General features: G+C 35.3%; 1 protein-coding gene across 1 annotated transcript in view; it reads left to right on the plus strand.

The window, feature by feature from the left end:
- LOC149803235 (TBC1 domain family member 16-like) overlaps positions 1-23246 on the plus strand; it is a 94297-nt gene that overhangs the window by 52303 nt on the left and 18748 nt on the right. The window contains exons 3-7 of the mRNA XM_089952876.1: positions 2991-4341; positions 4673-4845; positions 6804-6971; positions 8225-8373; positions 22628-22762. Coding sequence (XP_089809002.1) covers positions 2991-4341; positions 4673-4845; positions 6804-6971; positions 8225-8373; positions 22628-22762 — 1976 coding nt within the window. The remainder of the gene's footprint in view (positions 1-2990; positions 4342-4672; positions 4846-6803; positions 6972-8224; positions 8374-22627; positions 22763-23246) is intronic.

Consider the following 23246-nt stretch of genomic DNA (forward strand, 5'->3'; position numbering starts at 1 on the left):
TTTATTTCATGTATGTTGTTTGTATGTATAATTATAAGTCTGTCTTATCATGGTGTTATTTATTTCATGTATGTATTTGTATGTATAATTATAAGTCTGTATTATCATGGTGTTATTTATTTCATGTATGTTGTTTGTATGTATAATTATAAGTCTGTATTATCATGGTGTTATTTATTTCATGTATGTATTTGTATGTATAATTATAAGTGTATTATCATGGTGTTATTTATTTCATGTATGTGTTTGTATGTATAATTATAAGTCTGTCTTATCATGATGTTATTTATTTAATGTATTTGTATGTATAATTATAAGTCTGTATTATCATGGTGTTATTTATTTCATGTATATTGTTTTTATGTATAATTATAAGTCTGTATTATCATGGTGTTATTTATTTCATGTATGTATTTGTATGTATAATTATAAGTCTGTATTATCATGGTGTTATTTATTTCATGTATGTGTTTGTATGTATAATTATAAGCCTGTATATAGGGGTTCCAGTGGCCGTGTGGTCTAAAGCGCTGTCTGTTACGGATCACTACCATCTCACCTCTGTCTGCGTGGGTTCGAGTCTCGGATTCAGCCAATGTGGATATGTGAGAAAGCATGCCAGTAGCTTCTCGTGGGTCGGTGGATCTTTCAGGGATTTTCCCGGGTTCTTCCTCCACCATTAATACTGGCTGCCATGTATAGCCTAACGTGTTTTGAAAAATGGCATTAAACCCTACAACAACAACAACAATAAGTCTGTATTATCATGGTGTTATTTATTTCATGTATGTGTTTGTATATATAATTATAAGTCTGTATTATCATGGTGTTATTTATTTCATGTATTTGTATGTATAATTATAAGTCTGTATTGGGGCCTTGATTGGCCGAGTGGTCTAAAGCGCTCACCATTCTGGATCACTGTTATCTCACCTCTGTGTGGGTTCGAGTCCAAGGCTCAGCTAGCGTGGGTATGTGTTGTATGTATGTATAATTATAAGTGTATTATCATGGTATTATTTATTTCATGTATGAGTTTTTATGTATAATTATAAGTGTATTATCATGGTGTTATTTATTTCATGTATGTGTTTAAATGTATAATTATAAGCCTGTATTATCATGATGTTATTTATTTCATGTATGTATTTGTATGTATAATTGTAAGTGTATTATCATGGTGTTATTTATTTCATGTATTTGTTTGTATGTATAATTATCAGTCTTTATTATCATGGTGTTATTTATTTCATGTATGTGTTTAAATGTATAATTATAAGCCTGTATTATCATGATGTTATTTATTTCATGTATGTTGTTTGTATGTATAATTATAAGTCTATATTATCATGGTGTTATTTATTTCATGTATGTGTTTGTATGTATAATTATAAGTCTGTATTATCATGGTGTTATTTATTTTATGTATGTATTTGTATGTATAATTATAAGTCGGTATTATCATGGTGTTATTTATTTCATGTATTTGTTATCACGACATGTATGTGTTTGTACATTATTATGATGTACAAGCATCTATATTATCATGGTCTTTATATGATTGTGTGTATTATTATGTGTATTTGTTTGTATGTATTATGATCTTAATGTGTCTTTATTATCTCTGTGTGTATACATTTATATACATGTTATCATTTTGTTTGTATGTTTGTGTATTATGATAGTGTGTATTCATTTATGTATTTAGTGTGTGTGTATTTGTATTATCATTGTGTGTGTTTGTATGTATTATCATGTGTATTATGGTGTGTACCAGTGTCTATTATCATGGTGTGTATCTGTGTGTGGTATGGTGTGTATTAGTTTGTTTTACACTGTATCATGGTGTATATGTGTTTGTGTATATTGTCATTGTGTGTGCTTGTATATATTATCATAATGTGTATTATTGTGTATTATGGTGTGCACTAGTGTGTATTATCATGGTGTGTATCAGTATGTTGTATGGTGTGTATCAGTTTGTATTACACTGTATCATGGTGTATATGTGTTTGTGTGTTATTATCATTGTGTGTGTTTGTATGTATTATCATAATGTGTATTATTGTGTATTATGGTGTGTACCAGTGTGTATTATCATGGTGTGTATCAGCATGTTGTATGGTGTGTATCAGTTTGTATTATACTGTATCATGGTGTATATGTGTTTGTATTATTTTGGTGTGTAGCTTATTCAGCAACATAGATATTTTGAACATGTAAAAGGCGCCCAGAGTGGCCAAGTGGTCTTAAGCACTCACCATTATAGATCACTGCCATCTCACCTCTGTCTGCATGGGTTTGAGTCTCGACCAGTGCTGGTATGTGAGAAAGGTTGCCAGTGGCTTTTTGTGGGTCAGTGGTTCTTTCTGGGATTTTCCTGGTTCTTCCTCCACCATTTAAACTGGCCGCTATGTATTAAGATGAGTGGTGCAGCTCATTAAACTATGTCCTGCATTTGTGTTGGTTTTTTCTTCACAGTTCTTAGTGTGATGATGTCCAGCTTAATATGGTCTAAACAGCATGTAAAAAATGTTACTTTGTTGATACAGCGGTGCCAGATTGTCTCATTTGCTATAATGGAAATACTTATAATTACAATCCGTACTGGCTGTATACTGGCTACATGTCCAGTTAACAGGTTCAGAATACTGTGTATATTAAAGCAGTAGAAGGAAGAAGATGATGTAAGTGGACTGGTTGTGATGTTTTTTTCTGGTTTGGAATTTAATTTTGTTTTATGACAAGGTTTTCTGTCTGAGACTGGATAACTCTTTTACAGATATTCTTTGTGACTCAGTGGTGAAAAGTGTTAGACTTATGACCACAAGAATACATGTTCAGTTCCCACTGGCAAATAAGCCCAGATTGGCTACAGTTTTGTGTCCTTAGTCAAGACAACCAACTTTATTTTGCATCAGCGTGATATAACCTTCAGAGTATCAAAATGCTGTAAAATACTAAACATGCTAATTTATATATTTTTGCAGGCAAGTGGTCCAACCCTAATTCTCACATGGATTCCTAACTCAACTCTGAAGAAAAATCCAAAAAGTATTGAAAACAGTCCCAACAGATCCAGAGGTGTCACTCCACGCAGCAGTCCACATCGAACTCCAAGGAAGGACTATGCTAGGTCTGATAGTTATATCTCAACTCCTTCCACTACATTGTCACCACTTGATTCGAGTTATTCCATAGGGAGTGAATTCTCAGATCAGTATTGTTTAAACAATGCAGTAGTTGGCAAGAAAAATCACAGTGTTGACAGTACCAGCACTAACTCTGAAATCTCAACTGGTTCTTTTGATGCAAGTCAAGTTGGTGCACCATTTGAGGAGAATCTGAGGAAATTGAGTACTGGTGGAAAATCTCAGGTGGATTCTGGTATTAGCACTGAGGATTTTGTGCAAAATAATGAAAAGTGTGTTCATGGGGGTAAGAAAGATGTGTCTGTGGGTTTACATGTCAATTACCTTTACACAGAGAAGTTTAGCAAGCTTAATACCGAAATAAAGAATCTCACAGATGCTGCATTGGAAGATGATACAAGTTCATCAACAGCAAGTGATAGCTTAACATCTGAGGAAAAATTGGCAGCAATGTTAAGCAGGAATAAGTTACATTCTAAAACCAAGGAGAGGAATGACTGTTCTTGTTCTGTTAGTATAGAAATGGAGGGTGATAATCTATGTGTTGTCACGGAGGAACATGAGGATACTCAGAACTTGGTAGATTATATCAAGGAAAGAAATATTAACAAAAATGAAAATAAATTTGACAGTAGTAGCTCCAGTTCAAATTCACAATCCACAGATACTGAAGCAGCCAGTCTGAGTTCAGATTCATCCTGTCCTAGTCCATCTAGAAACCATTATAACAAAATGCTGAATGAAATTCGTGAGAAAGTGTGCTCTCAAAGTGAACATAGCAGTGATAGGGGAGACAGTAGCACTATTCATGGCAGCTGTGATGGACTTACTGAAGAACATTTACAAAATGAGGGGACATCCAGATCCCATGTAGGGGCCCGGGTTCCCCAGACTCTTGATCTGGATTTGGTTCACACCACAGGCTCTCTGCCAACTCCAGACATTTCTGTGATGAGGCAGAGGAATTCCTCATCTTCAACAACAACATCTGGTCCTGACTCAGAGCCACCAAGCCCATATTCATCCTCACCAGAGTTGTCATTGTGGGAACCGGAAATTGAATCACTCTCAAGCCCTGACTCTCTTGCACATGACCTGACATTTCCAGAAAATGCCTTGACAAAGAAAAATGGGAGTAAGCGAAAAAGTGCCAAGGAGCAAGTATGTGGTGTCTTTTCTGTTGATCTAGGTAAGTCAGCTTTTAACAATTTGTTGGTAAGTTAGAGGAGGTATTGTTAGGTAATCTTTATATCTCGATCTTTCTATTTAGTCCCAAAGCGTTCTTCAAATTTTGTAACATTAAGCTTATTTGTTGTTGGACTTGTATTATTAATAATTCATTCATATAATTTACCCATTATCGTCGAATCATGAATTCACTGTTTTTACTAACATTTTTGACTGTTTACCTTAATTACTTCAGCTCTTCCTGGTGATTATTTTTGGATATCATTTTCCATAATTGTAATGAAATATATGTACAGCAGGAGAGTGAAATGAGAAATTCATTGTCATTTTAGGTCAGATGAGATCATTGCGGTTGTTCTACAGTGACAGAGAAAAATGCACTGGTCAGATTGTTATAGCAAGCCGTGAGAGCCAGTACAAAATTCTGCACTTTCATCATGGTGGGTTGGACAAATTGGCAGAGATCTTTGAGGACTGGAGCCTCTTTGCACAGTCCCAAGAGAAGGTAGTCTCATTTCAAATGCTTAAAGCTTTGTTTTATTTAGAATTTATTCCACATCATGCCAAAAGCGTTTGTTTTCATTGGCGAGTTTAATTTGTATGACAACCCCTTATAATCCTTTATCAGTCAGCTATCTGCCTGATAGACACATACCAAGGACAGGCAAGGTTATTTCCTCTCTTATTTTCATAAATTTGTTGGAGCAAAAAGATAAGATAAAATTGGAAAATTCAAAAGGCATAAAAAGGAAAAAATAAAAAAGGAGATATGTGATGATTTGAACATGGTAATACTGATTTTACTGTCACATATTAATTTTTAGCTGATGATAAAGCAAAGTGAGTTTATGATTATGCATCTGTATCCATTGTCCATCATCTGTTGTTTGTCAATAGTAATCCATTATGTGTCCATCTTCATTTGCTTGTTACCATTCTGGAGGAGACTGCTCCGGTGGCCTAGTGGTTACAGCATCTGCCTCGGATGCGGGAGGTCATGGGTTCGAACCCCAGACGAGTCATACTAAAGGCTTACAAAAATGGCACTAACAGCTGCCTCTCTTGGCTCTCAGCATTAAGAGGTCAGTGTTAGGACTGGTTGACCTGGTGTCAGGATAATGTGACTGGGTGGGACATTATGCTACATGTCTGCGGCATGATGCCCCAGTGCTAGACATCACTATAAACTGTCACACTGCAGACATCATAGCGATATGACAGAAAAATTGTTAAAGCTGCATTAAAAATCTAAATCACACACACACCAATCTTGGAGGCAATGTTTTTTTACCAATGTTGATCAAACTTATAATGTATGCTTTTACCATTAAAATATTGGGTGAGATTCATACCTGTTAATCTTGCATCTGATTGATTGAGCTTGTTGCTACTGTGGAGTCAGTATTTCTGATCCAATTTTGATCAAACATGGATTATATGGTTATACGGTGAAACTTGTCTTGAAAGATCACTGTTATGTGAGACCACCTGTCTTGAGAGACCTTATTCTCAATGCATAGATTCATTGATTTTATAGTATTATGACCTGTTATGAGGGACCGCCTGTCTTGAGAGACAATACACTTTTGGCAGAAGAGGTGGTCTTTCAATACAGGTTCTACTGTATATCCATAGTCACAGATAAATGAGTTCAGTAATGAGGGAGATATTTATTGGTGAGGTGATCTTGCATTTGATTGGCTGATCTTGTTACCATTCTTTAAGCCACTGGGGGCTCTATTATGAACAATATCTGTACATCTTAATTTAATTTGATACAGTTAGAAATAATTCTTTAATCATGTGTAGTGTAATTAGCGTTTTCCTTTCAAAATATTTTAAGGAACTCAAGGGAAGTTACCCTGATATTTGATTATTGAGAATCACAAGTTGGAGCTACATGGAGTGCTTCCCATTGCAATAGACTATCAACACCAGAATTTAAACAGAAAATTTATAAATAGATGATTCATACATTTAAAAGAACAATTGATATAAAAAAAAATAGCAAAACAATACATCTTACAAATTACATACCAGGATGTCTGAATACAGTTTTATACCCATAAAAGCTGTCTATATATTCAGCACACTGTTGAAACAAATGTCCCATGTTGAGGCATGCTTCCACCATATCCTTATCTACTTTTGATGATTTTTGCAGTCATTTTCTTCTCACTTCATTTTGCTCAGTTCACATAGTCCAGATTGTTTTATTTTTCTCTAGTCATGTGGTCCATCTCTTTTAATTTCTCTTTAGCTCATTATAACTAATTGTTAGTGAGAAGTTATATTTCTTTGAATGTCATTTGGATTCCAGAGTGATGCTTGACGCACCTAAGAATTTATAATTGCATTGTTTGCTCAACAAAGAGTCAGTTTTTATTTCTGCCTCATGAACATTCATTGTGAGAAATAAACTTTGTAGGCCTGTTTATTAGTCTGTTATATTTCTTATAACAGCTTAGTGATTCAGAGAAGAGCTATAAGCAGTTTATGATTGTGAGGCCAGAAGTGGCTGATGACCAATGCCATCCAGAGGAGGGAGTCTATAGAATGGTGACTGAGGATATTTGGAAAAACCACCTTATGGATGATGGTGTTGTTGAGGATGACTTTCAGCTCAGAAAGGTGGGACTTGACAAGAAATATTCCTGTCACTTATTAACTTAGCATTGTTTGAGGGAGAAACAGGGAGCATTCTATCATGTGCACAAGTGTTAAGTTATATGCATCTGTTTGTGATGTCTTATTTTTGCATCTGCAAATAGAGACTTGAAATTTAGAAATATGACTGCAGTTGGTTTGTATACACGCATATTTATAAATGTAAATGTAGGAATTTCATTCATTTTGGTTTGGAGTGCAGGGTTAAGGATGTGAATTTGGAAATTCAGGATGCAGTGATACCTAAACAGTATTGGAACTTACTGCATACCTATCTCATATGCAGAACAAGAAAATGTTCATAATATTAAGGGGTGGGGTGATTTTTTTATTTTTTTTATCAGACTGCTACTAAATTGGCCAAAAACAATACACTTGTATAGTAATGGATGGTTGGCTCCTAATGGAATTATATCACACATAAGAGTAAATTGAGCCTGAGTCAAGGGAGGTAATTCCTTCAGTACAGTTGGACACTTAACTCTTCATTAAGTTTTACAGTACATTTCTGCAATTCATGGGGAATAAATTTTACCAGAGTTACAGCATTTTAACTTACACCTATTGTTTTTCAAAAAGAAAGACATGTTTACTTACTGAAGATTTCTCCATAATTGATGGTTAGGGCTGTTCCATTTTAACATACATGGTACCCAGGGAAGGCAGTTTTTTAAAACCATATGCCAGGGTACATTAATTTCAGAGTTCATATTCAGGTAATAAGAAAATTCTAAATAACATCTTTGGATGAGTACTCCACATCAAAAATGATTTCTGTGGGTTTCAGGTATGTTCTACTAGAATAGCCCTCAACCTCTTCATTAATTTTGACAGTAAATTGCTGTGCCCGATATATATTCTTCAGAAACAAGAAAATGCTTGTATTAATGAAAACCTTCTCAGTAGAATTACTCATAAGATGCTTGAGTTGCACAAATAAACTTTATTTTTGCAGCCCATTATGTATGGATATGTAGATTATTTAGTTATATTTGTTTAGTCATTTACATTTTGGCAGTGTCACCATTTTTTGGGACATATAAGACTTAAGCAGTTTATTTGGATGCAGTGAGGTGCATAGTGTTTCATACCACCTAGTTTTGTGTAAGACATAAATTCCATAAATGTACTGTAACAGTGGGATGTTGAAGGGGTGTGATGGCTTGTAGTCAGTTCAAGGGAGGCAACTCTTAGTTTGATTAATTTTTTTGTTTTAGGCCATTTTCTTTGGTGGTTTGGATCCAACTCTAAGACATGAGGCTTGGCCATTCCTTCTGCATTACTATCCTTTCTCTTCTACCTTTGAGGAGAGGGAAAAGATAAGAAATGACAAGTACATAGAATACCAAAACATCAGAAAGAAAAGGTAATTTTGTACTCTTTGACAGTTTCTACTTGTATTCATGTTTCACTTTAGATATAATAAGCAGTGTATACAATTCAGCTTACCGGTAAGTTGAGATTTTTTCCATGTCTATTTTCAGCATTAGGAATGAATTATTTCGTAATTGGACAGGCTTCTCCATGCATTATTTTGAATCAGTAGAAGGAATATCAGTGAGAAGGTTATTTGTCACATTCACCTTTGGTTTTCTAGGTCTTTACTTACCACATATTAAATTGGAAGTTCAAGAATGTAGGTACAGTTATGCATGCATCAAAGGTATGATCTGTAGTGAATATATGTATAGTGAAGGATTTATTCACATAGTAATCACTGTATCAGTAGGGGCATATGTGCACATAGGCAGTGTGTGTATACACACACACACGCACACACACACACACACATTGATACAGTCTTGACATGAATGGTTGTGAAACTGAATTTTATTGGTACTATACATTGGGCATTGAAAATGAATTCACCAGAAAACTAAAAATGACTGACTCCCATAATGGTTTATATTCAGAGTTCACCATTAAGAGGTTAGTGTTAGGACTGGTCGGCCCGGTGTCAGGATAATGTGACTGGGTGGGACATCATGCTACATGTCTGCGGCATGATGCCCCAGTGCTAGACATCACTATAAACTACCACATTGCAGACATCATAGCGATATGACTGGATAATTGTTAAAGCTACGTTAAAAATCCAAATCACATCACATCACATCACATCACATCACATCACATCACTTTAACTTGTGTTGTTTCATGACATGAGATCATTAACTATTACTTATTCTTCCCCTGTGATTTTCACAACTTGGATATAAAGTTGCAACAGACATATGGTTGAATCATGAAAGAATATAGTAATTTTTAGACATAATGTCACCTTTTCATTTGGAAAATAAACATACAGATGAAATACAAAGGTAATTTTTTAATTTTTTACTGGTTTATAAATTCACAATCATGACAATAAAAATATTCATATTCTGGAGGAAATATTTTTGGAAAAGTTTTGATTTTTATTATTTTATGAATTATCTAGACAGAAATAAGAGTAATTATTTCTTAGTGTCCAGATTTTTGGTTCAGCGACAGTACCAAGAATTAAATACACCTCTTACTCGATAACTCGTGCACAACGGGTTCCACAAACATAGATCGCACTATAAGTGAGGCACGAATTACCGAGGGATCTCCAAAAATTGAGGAAAAAAATTGCTTTGATGTCGAGAAAACTGGGGGGAGGGGGGCATTAGGGAACTGGGCTGTTTAATGACTGAATCCTCTTTTTACAATCACGTCGATAATAATTTTTAATAATGCGCTTTTTCTAATGAAGTTGTTTGTTATTCTGTTTAAATAACATTTTTTTTTCAAAATATCCAACATATGAAAGATCATTCCAACTGGTTTGAACAACCATCACGTGTACGCGACAGATCTGTGTATTAAGTCACTCCTTTTTGTTTTCTTGATGAGTCTGGTTCCCATAGTGGTGTTTAATAGTATCTTTTGCCAAATCGGTAGTCCATAATTTGGGAACTAGACTAACTGTTGATACACCACCAAACAAGATTCCTTTTTTTTCAAAAACACGCAACATTTATTTTGTGACATGTCTATGTCGAAACTCAATTTTTTATTGTTCAATTAGTACAGTGTTAATGTCATGATTTCAGTGGAAGTAATAATGAAATTTCTTATCATCCCTGAGGATATCTCTAAATGCCAGTTCAAGAATTCTCTGAACCTCGCCTGCCCACTATGGTCCGCATCTGTGAAATCAAGCTCGATATTTTACGAAGTATTCATTTCGCTTGGCTGCCTTTTATCTTTGATCACAATTATGAAAGAGTCAGTCAATTTAAGGTAGTTTCTGTTACATACACAATAATGTTTATAACAGTGTTTGATTGATCAAATGAAGTGAGTTCACCCGACATACGACTGAGGCCACTAGATCTTAAGTTAGCCAGATTTTTGTACCTTTAACTTTTCTTTTATTCCACCTACTTTTTTATACTCAAAAGACATAATTAACGTGATAATACAAAGGAGGCCAGCTTTTAATTCAGTGCAACAATACAACAAATACTTCTGCAATTCAGTTATCAAAACACAGTCAGCACGTAATTAGATTCTCAGTGAAATGCTTGCAGACATAGCTGTTACAGTAGCTTGACGCATTTTATGTTTAATTACAAGAGGACACATTGTATTTATGACAATTACATTTAAAAGGAACTAAAAGATGGAACTAGAACACAAATTTCAATTGATAATAAAATTATTTAATTTGTATTTGTTTATTGAAGTACTGCCTCCACTCGGCATAAGTGACATTTTCATTGATAGATATTTCCTTACATATCGTTAATTGCGGTGTACTAGGAATGTCGTTTGGAAAGAAAAAGTAAAAAAATTTATGAACTATTTTTAAATTTGATATTTCATAGTTTCATGCCATGTTTTGATCACGATTTTCTTCAAGTTCAACAAATAGTGATACATTTTTGGGGTATTTTTGGGTTTAAAAAATGGGATCCACGCCTGACACTGCATTATAAGTGGGTTTGCGAGTTATCAGGGTGCGAGTTATCGAGGGAGTGGTGTATAAAGCTTTCCTGCTGTAATATATGTGAAACTACACTCATGAAGAAAAGTAAAATGTCATCTTGTTGATAACTTCAGTTATTTGGATTAATAAAAACAAACTCAAACAGGGTTAAATCTTGTGTTGTGATGCAACAGATTGATGATGACCCACTCGGATATGAAAGACACACTGCAGTTTCAAAATAATAAGTACAATTTTAATATGTCTCAGTGCCTGTCCCATTCCTGGTTGTGAATTCATCCCTTTACCAGTGATGTGCATTATATAGATAAGCTTTTGACTTAGAGAAACTGATTTTTTTAGGTAGGTTGGTTGCACTGTTTATGCCAGGAAATTTATGTTTAACGTAGCTCATATTTTAACTTGTGCATTTTATATTATTTTGAATTTACAGATATTAGAATGTAAACATTTTTGTGACTTGTTTTCTGCAAGTTTTCACCACATGAAATAAGATTGGTTCCTTTGTTCTATTATGTAGAACTTCACTCTGCTGGAACAGGATGCTATATTTAGCCATGAAAGCACAGTGCTTTTGACATTGTTACAGTCTGAAATGATTTTGGTGATTAGTTATGAAGAAAGAAAATTTTCAATTATCCTGTGAATAAGACTTAGATGATGTACCATATTTACTTGTGTATAAGTCAGATCCAGTTGAAAACTACACAGACCCAGATCTGCTGTTGCATAATATCCCAGAAGGTCTTGGTTTGTGCAGTTTGTTAGGACTAATTAGCAGAACAAGCAACATAGAACCTAATCTGCCATTGCATTGTGCATTGACAATTCTGGGTCTGTGTTGTTTGCAGTTGGAACCAGCATATAAATTGAGTATATATGGTGATTGCTAGAATTGATAAACAATTTGTTTAATTCAACTTTGAATTGGAAAGGGTCCCAAATTTTAACCAACAAAGGATATGGGATAAAGGCCAACTACCCACCAAATGGAAACAGGCCATAGTAATACCAATCCCCAAGTTAGGTAAAGATCCCAACAACATAAATTTGTACCGACCCATCTCCCTTACAAACAGTATTTGCAAAATAATGGAGACAATAATCGCATATAGGTTAAAACACCACCTAGAAACCAATAACCTACTCTCCATAAATCAATGTGGCTTTCGGAACAAACGGTCCACCACTGACCAACTTCTCAGATTGGAAACAGACATCAAACTCGCTTTTAACGCACATAGGAAAACCGATCGCAACCTCATAGCGGTTTTTTTAGACCTAGAAAAAGCATTCAACCTAGTATGGACCAATGGACTAATGGCCAAATGAAACCAATTTGGAATAACTGGACGCTTGTTCAACTGGATCGGCGATTTCCTCACAGGCCGGAAAATTACCACAAGAATAGGCAACACCCATTCGGAAGAATTTTCACTTAAAAATGGAACACCACAGGGCAGTGTAATAAGTCCCTTACTATTTAACCTAATGGTAAACGACCTTGACCTCAATGCAGCCTCCGTAAAAATAAACTTGTCACAATTTGCAGATGATAGTGGCATATGGAGGAATGGAAATCCTGCCAATAACACAGTAGTTAAAGAAATCCAGCAGAGCCTAGACAACATAGGGAGATGGGTGGACAAATGGGGTTTCAAAATATCTCATGAAAAAACTGTGGCAATCATATTCACCCCCCGAAATAACAACCTAGTCTATCCAAACTTCTATATACAAAATCAATTAATCAAATACGTAACAGTAGTAAAATTCCTAGGAATGTTCTTCGACAACCACCTCACATGGAAACAGCACATTGAACAACTCACCCAGAATTGTAACAAAGATCTCAATTTACTCAGGAACATCACAGGGACTGACTGGGGATCCAACCAGGAAACCCTCCTCACGATATATAAAAGCCTAATTAGATCAAAACTCGATTACGGTTGCCAAGCATATAACTCGGCTAAGCAACCTGTACTACAAAACTTGACACTATCCAGAGAAAAGCCTTACTATTATGCACAGGAACACTCACCTCAACATCATTAGAAGAACTACAAACACTAACAGGAGAAGTACCCTTAAAATTACGTAGGCAAGAACTGCTCCTCCATTCGATTAGATACCCACCCAGACAACCATCCCACCAAAAAAGCTATAAATAAGTGTAAAGTTGTCTTCAAACCCAAAATCATACTCATCACACCAAGTGGCAAAGTAATCCTTGAACTAAGAGAAAAGATAGCTCTACTAAAAAACAGGTAACAAACGATACAGACCAGAACAAATCACCATGGTTACAAAAACCACCAAGGATTAACATTGAAGCTACCAAATTAGGCAATAAAAAAGGACAAGAAAACTTACTAAAACCTGTATTGGTAAACGAAATCAACCAAAAATACCCGGACTATGTTAAAATATATACCGATGGATCAAAAACAAACAACCCACCAGGAACAGTAGCAGCAATAGTCATCCCTGAATTCAATATACAAACAGGATCCAGATTACCTGACTATTGCTCCATTTACACCACTGAATTCTGGGCTATACTTGAATCACTACAATGGATCAAAGACAGCCAAATACCTAAAGCAGTCATTATAATCGCAATACACACTCTAGGGAACAATTCCTCGACAGAGCTTGCCAATTAATCGACGATATCACCACAGCACATCAATTAATCGAGCTCATGTGGATACCATCGCACATTGGAATCTCTGGCAACGAAACAGCAGACAAAGCTGCAAAAACCAAACTAGGAGATCAAAACTCGATCAAGCTTAACTATAGCTCTACAGAAGCAATAAGCTTTGCACAAACATATATAGACCAAACATGGCAAGATTTTTGGAACTCCTCCACAAAAGGCAAAAAGCACCATGAAACCCAAAGGAACATAGATAGGAACATACAGCTACCTAAGGGTACCTATTTAGAACAGAAAACCATAAACAGGATAATAACTGGAAAAACTAAACTAGCAAGCGGTTTTGGAAGGTTTATAGGACCCAAACCAGCAACCATTAACTGCCACACCACCGAAGATCTACAACACGTATTCAACATATGCCCAAAATATCAACCCGCTAGGAAAATATTTATCAAAAACCAAAAAGAGATTGGATCACCACACACATACCCAGAGTTACTTATGGACTCTAATAAAAATAAACAATCAGCATATAAAAATATAAATCAATTCATAGACTCAGCAGGACTTAGGAACAAAATATAATTACTATCCCCACAAAACCAAAAGACCCAGTAACTAGCTAAATAAATTTAGAAGACACCACATAAAAACCCATAACATATCATTCAATTTTATAAAAGTATTAATAAATAATTCACTTACGAAGGACCTATAAAAAACTAAGGAAATCGCAAAATCGGATGTCCTAGATGTCCTTAACGAACCGAGTAATCAGCTAGGATTCCAGTCCTAGATGTCCTTAACGAACCATGTAATCGGCTAGGACTCCGGTCTCTTGCTAAATAAAGTAAAAATAACATTCAGTCTCTAAAAACATTAATTAATAAATAACATAAAGAGGTAATATCTAGAAACTTATAAATAACATAACGTAGGAAACACACCCAAAACACTTTGACTAGTAATACCATAATAACCTTGAAAATCTCTCTTCATACATGATTTCTACTAAGAACCTCTATAAACAGCATAGAACATCCCCCCCCTTTTTAGAACATTTTGAAGATGAAAAAAATAAAAAATTGAAGAAAAAAAAAAATCGCAAGAAACACCAGGCAAATGCAACAAGAAACCAGCGATGTAAAGCAAGCAGGACTGTTCCCGAGCTCTCCTTCCCACTAATGACAGCCAACCATTCAACTGTAGGGACCTTTATGGACCCACAGATTGAGGCCAAACTATCAGGGTTCCTTGAATCCATAAAAGCCTGGGGGAGGTGGCACCATCCCCTTCCCCAGGAACAACTAGCAGGCTGCGGTGCAGTCAGAAAAAAGTGGCACATGCACAGTTGTGCGCACACCACTATAATTAAACTCAACAACAACAACCAACAAAGGAACTGACCACAGAGTCACAACAGAACCATTTGACTTAAGGGTTAAGTGAGTGCATATTTTGCATTGCCTTAATTATATGAAAACCAGCACAAATGGAAATAGAACCAATTGGCTTAAAGTTACGGTGGCATCTTAGTTTATAAGGTCATGGATGAGATGTGTTTCCAAGCACAGTGTGACTCTGCTATGCACATGCTGTTATAACATGATTTGGGCATGGCTCCCAAAATTTCATATACCTGTATTTTTCTCATAAACTACAAAAAAAATTCTTTTTTAAAGTACAAAAAAGTAACATGTAAAAAGTTTTATCATTTTGGGGAAGAGATTATGTGTGAATTCTAATACAAGATGATCTTGGCATGGCTCATGCAATTTCATATACAGTGGTCCCCCTCTTAAATGATCCCTCTGACCAGCAGCCATTTGTTTTTTATGGCCAGAATCACTTGGTACCGGTGAGTTTGTGTTCAAAAGTACCCCTTAAGAATGGCCACCCCTCTAATGTGACCAGCGGCCAGCATATTAGTACAAAAATGGAAGATTTTTTTCCTTCAAAAGTGTCCACATTTTATTTTTTAATATGTCCAGCACCTGTAATTAATTCACATGATAAGGTGAGTAATCAGATAATTTCTACCGATACCAGTCTCCAATGTCAAATTTCCATTACTGAAAGAAGTGATGGCTAAAGTACGTGTAACACTAAGATTAATATTATATCATTATCTATAAAAGCCAACATTTACAGGAAATGGGCTCAACAATGTTGTGACAGAGTTTTGGGCTTCACACAAGTGGCGAATTCTGCTCTTTGATGACAACAATCAGACTTAATTGTCAAGATCATAACTTAGATAGCATAGGCTAAATATAGATTTTATGGATTAACACACAGAGAAAATAATCTTAACAAGACAGGGTACCAGACAAAGACCAAAAAAAATTATGTGACAGTACCTGTATCACCTCATATATAAAGAAGACATTTCGTCCACTCTTCAAATGTTTTGGCTGCATAATTAAATCACAGTACATAGCAACATTGAAATAAATCATTACATATTGTTAACATATCATCACATGAACGGAGATTTATTACTTTTTAAAAAAAGGCAAAAGTTGTTTGACATGATGACGTGGGGTGGAGGACTTGCCAAACAATTTTATGTTGAAAGGACTTGAATAAACAATGTCATAACAGATAAGAAGAATATTCAGCAGCAGTAGGAAAATGAAGCATATGGAAAGACTATTATGTATATACCAAGATTTAAATGATGTTTTTGAAGGATTTTGCAGTGTGCATGACAACAATATCCTGTTGAATTTCACACATATCAAGAATATGGAACTATAATTATCGGTTGAAATAAGTCTATTCTTAAGACAAGAAGAACCTTTTAATAATGTTGCTTTTAAATGAAGATATTAAATGTTTGAGGTATTTAGCTTTCTTACTATATTCATTACATATACTTCTCACACAAACTTTAGTCCCCCCTCTGGAAAGACCACCCATCTTGTAAAGTCACTTTCCTAATGCAGAAGAGGTGGCTGTATAAGAGGGAGACCACTGTACATGTAATTTTCTCATACAGAAAATATTTTTGCCTCCTCAGAGTACAAAAAATAAATAAGTTTATTCAGGGATCACACTGGCTTTGTGAATGTCACAAATTGCGATTTGTTTTCCTTACTGAAACAAAATATACCATCTGGTGATTTGTTTTGGTGACGTTGTTGGCCGTTTAAACTTGGGTTCAGAGTATTGAAATTTAGAGGCACCATGAAAGGAAGCAGCAGACTTGATAAAAAATGCATTGAAATTTATTTATTGTTAGATAAACAAATTCTTTGTTCATGTTGACATACCATCTTAACAGTGCATTATTTTATCATAATCCTTTATTCTGACATCTGACCCGAGTACTTTATGCTGTGAGATTTCTTGGTTGTTTTCTTTTTATTTTTGACATTTTTGACATTTTTGGTAGCAGAGATGAACCAGACGGGGCACTATCTGATAATAGGTCTTTTGGATAGTGTTGGAATATCAGGTGCTTGCTAGTAATTAATGTTTATTTAGATTGACTTTTTTGTATGTGAATGGTAAGTGAAATTTCAATTTTTACACTCATAGAATTAAATCCTTCAGAACATTAACATTTTCTGTAGAATCTCTGTCAGAATAGAACACCGGTTGTCCTTTTTTCAAAATAATTTCTGACACATGCATGGAAGGCAGCATCACTCTGCTACCAGAAATGCACACCCCCCAAAACAAAAAAACTACTTGTTTGTTGTTCCAATAGTCATGCTACCAGGACTAGCTACAATTGACAGACTTTTGAAGTCAGGAACAGTAACTGCTACAAATGACCAAATGATGGCTAATTCCATTTGTTTTCTAAATGTTTTGTTGAAACTTCAAAGAAAACTGATTACCTTTCAAGCACCAAGTGTTTGTATTAATACTGAGCAAATGAGAAAAAAATTCAATCTCAATGTTCTCCAATTATTTGATGTTACGGCTGCAGTAAGATTTGATTTGCATTTGATCCTCCAAAGCTGTCCTTTAGGGGTAACTTCAATAATACATACACCCTTCATCAAAGAAAGATGAATAAATTCTTCAATAACATCAAAAAACCTTTCATCAAAGGAAATCAGCACCAAATTTAAATAAAAGCAATGGGCTCTGGTGGATTGTTGCATTTTCTAAAGTGAGTGAAATAGATTTATTGTGTAATGAAAATTTCATTTTTGCAGGGAAAAATTACACTGGTCAACAGTGAAATCATTACTGACTTGAAAAGGCCCTAATCTGTAGTATTTTGGTGTGCCGAACACGAATATAACCGTGAAAAATTTGTATTGGCTCTCGTTTTGAAGATATTCATATACCTCATTTTCTATGTTTCACTGTGTAAATTTCTCCAGTAGGACTGCAGCAACATCCGGAATAATGATGTAACATTGCATAATACCATCATGCTCACATCATCCACAGTTGATTGCATCATTTTCTGATGCAATGCAATACTAATGCCATGCGGCTGCTGAAGTAAGTTGACGTCAGCAGTGTACTATACATGTGTAGGCCTATTATACTAATGCCAGGCGGCTGCTGAAGCTGACGTAAGCAGTGTACTATATAAAGCCCAATCAGATAGGTTCAGCATTTAAAATATTTTAGACGTTGTGCGAGACAGTTCAAGCTACTGTTACATAAAACTTATTATTTTATCCATTTACGTACAATAAAGAACAGTAATGCCTCGAAAGTGTGTTAATACCGCGGACAATTTTTGCTATATTTGTGGGGAAGTGACATTTGCCAACCAGAAGAAAAGTATCAATTCTCAAGTGAAGAAGGCATATCATCTTTACTTCGGATGCAAGGTTGGTGACCAAGACAAGCCTTGGGCTCCGCATATATGCTGTGCTACATGTACAACACAGCTTTCACAGTGGTTGAATTGCAAAAGGTCATCAATGCCGTTTGCAGTCCCAATGGTGTGGAGAGAGCCAAGCAACCACCTAAATGACTGTTACTTCTGCTTGGTTCCTCCTCTTTCCGGCGGAATAACGAAGCGAAAGAAGTCGAGAATAGTCTACCCAAACATTCCGTCTGCATTGAGACCAGTTCCACATGGTGAGGGACTTCCTATTCCAGAACCTCCAGCAGAATATTCTCTTGATTCATCTGACGAAGACAAAGGTGAGTCGACCTGTTCTTCTCCTGGTCCATCAGCATGCAGTGATCCAGATTTTCACTGTGGTGCATCATCAACCCCACACAGAATAACACAGGAAGAACTAAATGACCTGATTCGTGATTTGGACTTATCAAAGAACAAGGCAGAATTGCTAGGATCAAGACTCCAACAATGGAATCTTCTAGAAGAAGATGTCACAATTACTGCATATCGAAAGCGCCACCAGCAATTGGAGCCTTTCTTCAGAAAGGAAAGTAATCTGATATTCTGTTCCGATATTGAGGGCCTCATGAATGCTTTAAAAATCACTCATGACCCACAAGAATGGAGACTATTTGTGGACTCTTCGAAACTGAGTCTCAAGGCTGTGCTTTTGCACAATGGAAACATTCTTCCATCTATTCCAGTAGCGTATGCTGTCCACATGAAAGAGACATACGATAACTTAAGGCAGCTACTGAATTCCATTGAGTATAACAAGTACAGCTGGCACCTCTGTGGTGATTTGAAGGTAGTTGCCCTTTTAATGGGACTGCAGCAAGGATATACAAAATACATGTGTTTCTTATGCGAGTGGGATAGCCGAGCAAGGGAAATGCACTACATGAGGAAGGAATGGACTCACAGGCAGAATGTAGCCATTGGAGAGAAGAATATCCAACACCCAGCTCTGGTTGAGGCTCAGAAAATCTTGCTACCACCCCTTCACATCAAACTAGGTTTGATGAAGAACTTCGTGAAAGCCATTGACCGGACTTTGCCAGCATTCCGATACCTGCATGAAAAATTCCCTCGACTCAGCGAAGCAAAGATTAAAGAGGGAGTTTTTGTGGGTCCTCAGATTCGAGAGCTTTTCAAAGATGACCGGTTCAACAACTTGCTGGAAGGTGACGCGAAACAAGCATGGAATGCTTTTCGCCTAGTTTCTACAAACTTCCTCGGAAATGTTAGGGCAGAAAACTATAAGGAACTAGTAGAAGACATGTTGATGAAGTATAAGAAACTTGGCTGCAATATGTCTCTAAAGATTCACTTCCTTCATTCCCATTTGGATTTCTTTCCTAGCAACTGTGGTATTGTTAGTGATGAACACGGCGAACGTTTTCATCAAGATATCGCAACAATGGAACAAAGATACCAGGGAAAATGGTCCACTACAATGCTGGCTGACTACTGCTGGACACTCCTCAGAGATGCTCCCGAACAGCTGTACAAGAGACAGGCGAAGAAATCTAAGATGTAGTCAATGACTTGATTTTTTATAGGTAGGCTATTACAGTTGACCTTTTACTATTGGAATGCATTTCGTTATGTAAACATTAATTTCTTGCAGATTACAAAAAAACTAGAGCCAATTTTGCAATTTGACTGTCATATTCGTGTTCAGCACATAAAAATTGATAAGAATTGACTAATTTTATTTCAGTAACATGACTTTTGTAAAAATTTGTTGTCCAGTGTTATATGCTTTCAGTTGCTACCAATGGCAGCATAAAACGCAAATGAAATTTCCTGTCTTTTGAAACCTAAGGTATCTGGCCATCATGTTAATTGAAGTTACTTGCAATGATGTTTGTTAAACATTTTAATTTATTCACATGTTTTCATTTCCCCATGTACAGCCTCATCCCTTGAATAGTCTCGGCAAGATGATAGCTATCTCCAGCTGACCAAAAGCTAGGCCAGTTTAAATACATATATATGTAGCATTTAAACAACTATAGCCATTTACTATTTGCGATAGTTGTAGTGGATTGTTTAGTGACAGTTGGATAGAGATCAAAACAAGGTCTACCAATGTGTGTGTGTGTGTGTGTGTGTGTGTGTGTTATTTGTGTGTTCTAACAGGATGTGAGTCATGCATGAATTTTATAATGTGATCTGTAGTTGAATTCATGGATTTATTATATACATTATGGATTGTACTACACAAATGTAAGTTACCAATATGCCATTGTTTTTCAGGCAAGTTTTTCTTCATTTATTTAAAAGCATGCATTTTTGCACCCACTTTTATTACACCCCACACCACTATATTTTAAATAAATGCCTAATATTTTCAGCAAATGGACTTGGTTGGTTGTGAAATGGTTTGGTGTGTAACATGGTTGGGTTCGATGGACCCCAACCACCTTATTATAGCAGGGTCATATTGTAATACAAATGTAGTTAACAGAATCGAGGGAAAGACCTTCCTGTAGCCAAGTCTTCCTCATATATACAGTGGAAAACATGGCATTGGAGTCCAAGAAGAATGATCTTTTATCTGTGTGCACTACTGATTTGATCCCATTGAGACGTCATCCTGCACCAAATAATGTATGCAGAATATCTCTACCAGATTGTGAACGAAATTGACACTGACATTGAAAAAGAGGAATGTACATTTAACAGTCTATATGATACTTACATATTAAATATTTAAAGGGTGTCTTTGTGAACAAACGTTTTTCATTAAAGTTATCAGACAGTCACCATTATCATGAAAGGGATGATTGTCTGTATAACTTGGTTTGTAAGCATTTGGTGATGAAAATAAATATGTCCATGTCTGTATTTTGCTTTTAAAACATGATGTTCATATGATAGTTGTCTGTTCACATATGTACAGTTAAATGATACTAAAATAAGTAGCATGCTGTTTTTATGTTTGAAATTCTAAAGCAAAAATCTCATATTACTTCATAAAGGTGCAATTTGATTTGTTGTACAAAATGAAAGCAAGTTACTGCTGATATCATGGGCAGAACTGAAAAACAAGGCTACCCTCTTAATATTGTTATGAGTCTATGCTCTTGAAAGAAGTAACCAAAAAGAGTGAAAGACAACAAGCTTTCTAAAATTAGCAAATAATTTATTTCCCTTGAATACAAAGTGAAAATGAGAAAAAACAACTTACGGTATTGTAAATTAAATCCCAAAATAATCTAAGAATTACAGACACAATTCCTAGTAATTTAAAGTCCTGAATAAAATTCAGTAGAAGTCCTGTAGAAATCTCAGAACTGAAGGTGATGACGTGTCTGTTATAGCCATTAGAATGTTGATGTGTCAGGTCTTCTGTTGTATCACAGTAATATAATTCCAGGTTTGAATTCAGTATAAATTCCAGTGAATGTCTTTATCCAAGAATTTTATCAGAGGACTTTTGTATTTCCAGAGAAAATAATCACTTGAATTCAATAATTTGAAGAAAAGAAAATTCAGCCCAACTGGTCACAACATTAATACTTCTCAAAAGTGATAGAGGTTAAAGGATGAATGACCAAGTCCTCACAATGACAAGATTATGTAGTTCTCTACTTGACCTCAGGTCACAATTAGCAATTTCTGTTTTTTAAAAATTACCTAATAGAAAAAAAAACCTTCTCGAATGATCCCGATGTTTACAAAATCAAAACCATAACCTGTAAAGTTCATTTAGAGAAGTCCAAAACTTCTCCCCAAATAAACATATTTACTTCTTCTGTTAATAATAATTGTGATATTAAGCTTATAAACATAGAGAATAATTTAGCTATGTATTTGTTGTTGACATAAAATGAAAAAAAAATTGTTTTAAAAAGTCAATCAGGTCAAGCAGAAATGAACTCAGTTTTGAAAGCAAACAAAGAAACAGTTAAATTAAATATACATAACACCTGTACAATCAATTATTCATTTGCAGTTTAATCAGAAGTATGACAACTGCAGATGGCACCTTTATGCTCTCAACTGTTGAGCTCTTCCATCTGGATGTTCTGAGGAGATCATCTCATTAAGATTTGTAAACTTTCTGAAATGAAACCATATATGTATTTTTCAAATAATTTGCCATAAGTCAGTTTGAAGTATGAAATAATTACTTATTTCAGAGAGTCTATGACTGAAGAAGAGCGTGACATTTTTTTGCGGAACATCCAGTGTATCGTCGAAAAAGATGTTGTCAGGACAGACCGAAGTCACCACTACTTCAAGGGAGAGAACAACCCCAACATTGAGATCCTCAAGTGGGTAGTGCTAGAAAATGAGAATTTTACATAGATACTCAATTTATGAAACACTGAATATTAATACTTGTTACAAATAGCTTGCAGCAAAATTGATTACCAAAATAAACTCAGTAAGCGTCCCAATTATCTGAATAAAAAAAGTAAGACAAACAGCTGTCTGAATTGCTAAGACATTGAAATATCTGTGCACATATGTGAACTAACTAGCGAAAAATGTGATGATCACATAGGTTCACATAAAATCCTTTGCAGTGCATGTCTTTGCTTAATGAACAATAGGTTAAGAATTTAACTTTAACAAGACATGCATTTGCTTAATAAAGAATGTGTTGAAACAATTATTTAGCAAAATGTCTTTGTTTAATAAAAAATAGGTTCACAATTTTCCTTTAGCAAGACATGTTTTTGCCTGATGTTTAACCAAGATCTTTTGGCAAGAGATATCTTTGCTTAATTAGGAATAGCTGCACAAACTGAGTTG

The sequence above is a fragment of the Sinohyriopsis cumingii genome, chromosome 3 (assembly GCF_028554795.1).
Source record: "Sinohyriopsis cumingii isolate HCF-2022 chromosome 3, ASM2855479v2, whole genome shotgun sequence".
NCBI classification, from domain to species: domain Eukaryota; kingdom Metazoa; phylum Mollusca; class Bivalvia; order Unionida; family Unionidae; genus Sinohyriopsis; species Sinohyriopsis cumingii.